Source organism: Xyrauchen texanus, chromosome 40 (genome assembly GCF_025860055.1).
Source record: "Xyrauchen texanus isolate HMW12.3.18 chromosome 40, RBS_HiC_50CHRs, whole genome shotgun sequence".
Classification (NCBI taxonomy): Eukaryota; Metazoa; Chordata; class Actinopteri; order Cypriniformes; family Catostomidae; genus Xyrauchen; species Xyrauchen texanus.
In genome coordinates this window covers 26106925-26113354 of record NC_068315.1, presented here as the reverse complement: position 1 = coordinate 26113354, position 6430 = coordinate 26106925, and the positions used below count along the sequence as shown (strand labels likewise).

At 39.1% G+C, this 6430-nt stretch overlaps 1 protein-coding gene across 1 annotated transcript; it reads right to left on the bottom strand.

Annotated features, from left to right (window-relative positions):
- Positions 1-340: 340 nt before the first annotated feature.
- On the bottom strand, positions 341-5443 carry LOC127633807 (PAXIP1-associated glutamate-rich protein 1-like). Its single transcript, XM_052113127.1, has 5 exons — positions 5213-5443; positions 4854-5020; positions 3554-3887; positions 846-934; positions 341-743 (listed from the first exon to the last, which is right to left on the bottom strand). Exons 2-5 carry the CDS (start codon positions 5017-5019, stop codon positions 493-495), a joined length of 840 nt encoding a protein of 279 aa, XP_051969087.1. The 5' UTR covers position 5020; positions 5213-5443; the 3' UTR covers positions 341-492.
- Between the last annotated feature and the right edge of the window lie 987 nt (positions 5444-6430).

The following is a 6430-nucleotide window of genomic DNA, read 5'->3' as shown; positions in this document are numbered from 1 at the left end:
ATCACGATTTCAAGCTTAATTACACTTGCTAGTACTTAACGCAAGTGCAGAGCTAGTTGCTGCTTGGAAGTGTAACTAAGCTTGAAGTCAAGATCACAGAATTTAATTTGGTCTGTTCTCAGCCAAAACTGATTGGATAATTTCTGAAGACATAGGTTTAACCACTGGAGTCTTATGGATTACTTTTATACTGCCTTCATGTTATTTTGGAATTTCATTTATAAATAAGTTTTTTCCAGCTATTTTGATAATTTTGTTTAATACTTGTGTAAATGGTGATAAAGTACAGATGATATGAAAATAAATCAATTCTAAAAACCGCAAGACACCATGATCTAGGCAAGATATTTATTTACAGTATATATATAAGACAACATCAGTAAAATAGTAGCAACTTATTGTCCAATGCAAAATGATGTTTTTTTAAATAAGAGTATAAACCCCAATTTTTTTTTTTGCTGTTCTTTCAAGAAGTCTGTTAATGCTTTTCCCTCAGTATCTCCTCTGTCTGGGACTGAAGACTGTGCTGGGGTCACTGTCCCGCTCCCTTTCTTTTTCCCGCTCCCTCTGACTGTTTGGTGATAAGGCCCTCTCTATGGCAGGCCCTGGACGTGGTTTATCACTTTTAAAAAGGTCTCGACCTGTCCTTAGAATGTGCTCCTCGATTTTTCTGTGACGCTTCATGTCTGACAACACTTTGTCTAGCCGAGCCTCACGTTTGACTGAAGAGCGGGCTGAAGAACCTGAGGATGAGAGAAGTTTACAAATCAAATGCATTAATCATTTTTATTGTATGAGTGCCACTAGTACCAAAACAATACACACTCGACATGTTTTTATCATACCTGGTGTTCTGCGCCGATTGAGAAAAGCATTCTTAGGAGTCACAGAAGACTGCTCCTCGTCAAAATCAAACTCAGTTGGTGTGAGGGCCCTGGAGAACATACACAGAGAGAAATATAAAAATGTTGCAGAGAAAAAAAAAATAAAAATCACAAAGTGATAGTATAGTGCACCAGTCATATTGATTACTTTTACTTTGGTTTTATGGTGCTTGACAGGACTAAGTTACGATTACCATTTGTAATATAACAAAAACACACGTGAAGACTTCTTAATGTTTCCCTATTGTGTTCCACGGAAGAAAAAAAGTCATACGGTTTGGAGTAGTTGTCCACCAATGTTTTTTTTTAATGTCCAATCCAGAAACTGATATCTAGAAAGAAGTATGGGTGATGGCCTTCCGATATAAATGCCGATAACCAATTAAACAACAGCAAATCAGATGTACGCAAGATTTCTAAAGTGAAACAAATTCATTTTTTATACAATATTTACTCACTTTAAAGGTGCACTTAGTAATTTCTTCCTCATTAAAAATTGTTTTTACTTTTAAAGAAATTAATTCCAATTTTGAAACATATGTATAAAATCATGAGCCCACACAGGAGATAAAGACTCAAGTCATATCAGTAACCTTATAAAAGCTGTTTTATTATACAAGGAGAGGGTCTCCTCATGGGGGCAGCCATGTTTGAATCACATGACCAGCTGAACTCTACTGGCTAAATCTCAGTAATTGGCCTGTTATTGGACACTTTTACACGTGGATTAAATTAATAATGGCTTACTGTGAATAGTGAATTTCCACAATGGCATCTGTAACTGAAAACTATTGATTTTGAATGATGCTGCATCCACGCCACTAGGTGTCAGTAGATGACCAAGATGACAAAAAAACAAATGTTACTGAGTGCAGAGTTAAACTTGGGGAAAAAACAACAACAACCTTGAAATCAGAAATGGTTTACTATCCATTAACAAGTCTATTGATAGATTTTGAAACTGACAAAAGGGAAAGTTAACACTTCTGTTTATCGGCTAAGAGGACACTGTTATTTGCTGTTGATTAAAATAACAAAATGGCCAAATATCAGCCTTGCCGATAGAGCTGGGGGAAATGCAAGAAATATTTTCACAATATTTTTATAAAACATATTGCGTTATCTGATTACATCGTCAACCCCCCTGCCACCACTGGTGGGGGATCAAGAATATTTTTGCCATATTGATTTTCTTATTTAACCACCTCCCCTAATCCATCTACAACTGCCTCCACCAGCCTCATTTGCCGTCAAAGCAAAGTATCAGTCTAAAGCATAAAGTATACTTAGATTTTGACGTGAACACTCAACGTCTACGTACTATTGAACGCAAACCAGTCAAAGTCTACTCCGATTGACGAGGCGCGCATACAGCTGCTACGACTGTTATGAGACACGACTATTTCTCTTCAGGGGTTTAGACCCTGAAAGATGTCTTTATATTCCTTCAGACTCGAGTTATACAAATAAAGGTATCTCCTGACCTCCTCACACACACACGCCCTTGATGTGCAAATCCACTGTTGTTGTTTTTACCTTCGTCTCCTGTTATTGACCAGCAATTACATCATCTTGTAGCATTTCTTCATGACAGCAACAGCTCAAATGTGAGTGTTGCCACCTTGTGGACCCATTAATTTGTGCAAATAATTTCAGGCTTGTGAGCATTCTGCGCGTTCAAAGACGTGCGGTTAGATAAAACGGCCTGCGCGCATTCAGTGCTCGAGCACTCTGCTGATGACAAGATTTGCGTCACGCATCATGTGAGCGTTCGCGCCTTACCGAAGTATACTTTGGGCTGAAGACAACAGGTGGAAAATAACTAATACAAATAAAGATCTACAGACAATTCTAAATGTAAAGACAGTAATAATAATTGAAATATAACTAAACCGCCTCTAGAAAGTTCAACACTACCCACATCATTTTTTACTTTCATCAAACGGCTACAAAAGTTTGTTACTTCACTTAGTTCTGGCTTAAACAAATAGAAAACACCAGTTTTCCTATTAGGTGTAAGCCTAATAAACTCCCTTGTGTTTCCAAATTAATGCTGCCTAATAATTTTCACTGTGTTCCTATCGAATTTGTGCTTGTAAAATAGTGAATGCTGCCTAAAGAAAACGAAATAGACAAAATTATAGGCAAGGTGTACGTGTTCTTGTAATCTTTATGATTGAGTCCCTTTCATCTTGTTTTCTTAAATACAAATATATAACAGTGAATCAGACATGCACATTGACGGTTTTTCTGTTGTCTGCTCTTAAAAATATAATAAAGTGTGTTTCTTCATGTGCATGTCTTTGTGTCTAATGGCTTTTTTTGTCATTTGTCACTACGAAACGTCTTACAGGTTGCCCGCCACTGTGGTGGGTAGATGAGCAAAATTACCCACCACTGTTAATACCTGCATTATGCAGGGGGCAGGTGCTGGTTTCATACTCTTGGCTACTATTTAAAATATCTGGTGACTTCACAGATCCATTGCCTAGTCATTTCCTGATATTGTCAAACATCGACTGTCACCATCGTCTGTCAGGGAGTATCACAATTGGCATCAGGATATTTGTCATCATCTTATCACCTAGCCCTATCTCCGGTTAGGAGTGCCATTAGGGTTAGTAAATAATGAACCTTTTTAAGTGAACTATTCCTTTAAGAGCACTCACTTGCGTTCACTCTCCTCCTCTTTAGCCTCCTGCGAGTCTTCTCCATCTCTCTCTGGTGAGGGAGTGCGTGGAGGGGTGGGAAGTCGGCGTGGAAGAGGGACCCACTTCAACTCAAGCACTTCTCCTTTAGCCAGGAGCTCATATAGCCGTTTGATCTCCTCTGGTGGAGGCATCCAGTTCTTAGGGTCCTCCATCTCCTCGTCGCTGTAGGGGATCTCCCAGTCCTCCGCATGCTGGTGGTCTCCTCCTCCTCCTCCACATCCATTCATTTCTCCATCCGTGGTCATTCCATCTTTCTGCTCTAATTCCACAGATTCTTTGCCTCCCTCTGCATCTTTCGTGGATGACGGAGAGTGCGGAAGAGGAAGAAACAGGAGCATAGCATGGAAACATGAATCATGCAGCTCTTAGGATAACTTATTGTGAGAAACAGTAACTAAGACAAAAATTTTATCAGATGATTTTTACCATGATTCTTTGATATATGGGCGACTCTCATGAAAGCTGCCAAGTAGCATCAGATATGAACATTTCCACTAAAGGAGTTGTTCTCCCAAAAATGAAAATTCTATCATAATTTGCTCACCCTCATACCGTTCAAATGTTTATGACTGTCTTTCTTCTGCAGAACACAAATGAAGATTTTTAGAAGAATATTTCAGCTGTATAGGTCCATTCAAAGCATCCAAGCTCCAAAAAGCACATAAACCATAAACATAATCTATATGACTCCAGTGGTTTAATACATGTCTTCAGAAGTAATATGATAGGTGTGGGTGAGAAATAGATCAATATTTAAGTCCTTTTATACTATAAATTATCCTCCCTGCCCAGTAGGTGGCGATATACTAAAAGAATGCGAATGGCCTAAAAAAAGTGTGGAATGTGGAAGTGAAAAGTGGAGATTAATAGTAAAAAGGACTTAAATATTGCTGTTTCTACCCACACCTATCATATCTCTTATGAAGACATGGATTAAACCACAGGAGTTGGAGTAATTACTTTGTGTTTATGTGCTTTTTGGAGCAAAAAAGTTCACCATTCACTTGCATTATTTGGACCAACAGATCTGAAATATTCTTCTAAAGATCTTCACTTGTGTTCTGCTGAAGAAAGAAAGTCATACACATCTTGGATGGCATAACGGTGAGCAAATGATGAGAGAAGTTTCATTTTTGGGTGAACTGTACCTTTAAAGAACACCATGGCAGTTACATGAGGGACGCAAATCAACGTGCAAAAACAACAACAAAAAAACAAGGTGGTACCCTTTGATTAGTGACAAATATGGAGTGCATACTTGTGCCATCTTCTGTTTTTTTAGTGTCCTCTGCAGTTTCAGTTTTCTCCTCGCCTCTTTCTTTATCTTCTTCCTCGTTTTCTGCAGGTTTGTTCTGCTCACTCACTCCCATCGACTCGACGCGCTCCGCTAGAGAGGACTGCACGTCCTCTGTCGCCTGCATCATGCTGCAAAACATAGATTTGAGTCATTATACTGCAACATAATTATTTTATCATTCAAAAACGCACCGAGCGCATACATGCATTTTGATTTGTTTACATTTCTTGGCTAGTCAGGCTCCTTACGGGCTGACGGTGTTGAGCATCATTCAACAACATAATCATTTAATATAATTATCAAGCACAAGAAAGAATTACAGTTGTTCTCCCAGCGGTTGAACTCGCAGCTGCGTGAAATACTCAAACGCATCAGTGTGCTATTATTTTAGATAATAATTCTGCATAAGTTAACGCGATCATTTAAGAGTGTTTATGTCGGCGCCTTCATATTATCCGCCTCATGTCCCGGATGAGAGGATCAGTTTACAGCGCCATCATGCGCTCGAATGACCGACTAGAATCCGAAGCAAACGCCTTGTGGTACAATTGTCAATCCTTTGAAAATTAACATTAAAGGAAAATTCCGAGTTTAATACAAGTTAAGCTCAATCGACAGCATTTGTGGCATAATGTTTATTACCATTAAAATGTATTTCCCCTCGTCCCTTCTTTTCTTTAAAAAAGCAAAAATCTTTGTTCCAGTGAGGCACTTGCAATGGAAGTGAATGGGGACCAATCCGTAAACATTCAAATAGATGCTGTTTCAGGGCCTGGGTAGCACAGCGAGTAAAGACACTGACTACCACCTCTGGAGTCAAGAGTTCAAATCTAGGGCATGCTGAGTGACCCCAGCCAGGTCTCCTAAGCAACCATATTGGCCCGGTTGCTAGGGAGGTTAGAGTCACATGGGGTAACCTCCTTGTGGTCGCTATAATATGGTTTGCTCGCGGTGGGTCATGGTGAGTTGTGCGTGGATGCTGCGGAGAATAGTGTGAAGCCTCCACATACGCTATGTCTCTGTTAATGGAGTTAACATGTTTCTCTGTTAACACGCTCAACAAGCCACATGATAAAATGCACGGATTGATGTCTCAGACGCAGAGGCAGCTGAGATTCGTCCTCCGCCACCGGATTGAGGCGAGTCACTATGCCACCACGAGGATTTCAAGTGCATTGGGAACTGGACATTCCAAATTGGGGAGAAAAGGGAAGAAAGAAATACTTGCTGTTTCAAAATTATACCCAAAAGACGTAAACAGTATATGTGTGAACATAGTTTTAGTGCGATAAATCGTTTTTTGAACAGCCATTACAACATAATCCCTCAAAAATTGTTTTTTATTTAAGCAACTTTATAGCAATAATAAAATGTTATAAATTAATAATAATTACAAAAATGCACACGTTTTAACAGAAGAATGGATGTAATTGTGTTTATGACATTATAAACTTCTCGTTTCTGCCTTTAAACCCTCAGAAATGTGGCCCCATTCACTTCCATTGTACGTAAGTGCCTCACACAATTCTTGCTTTTTT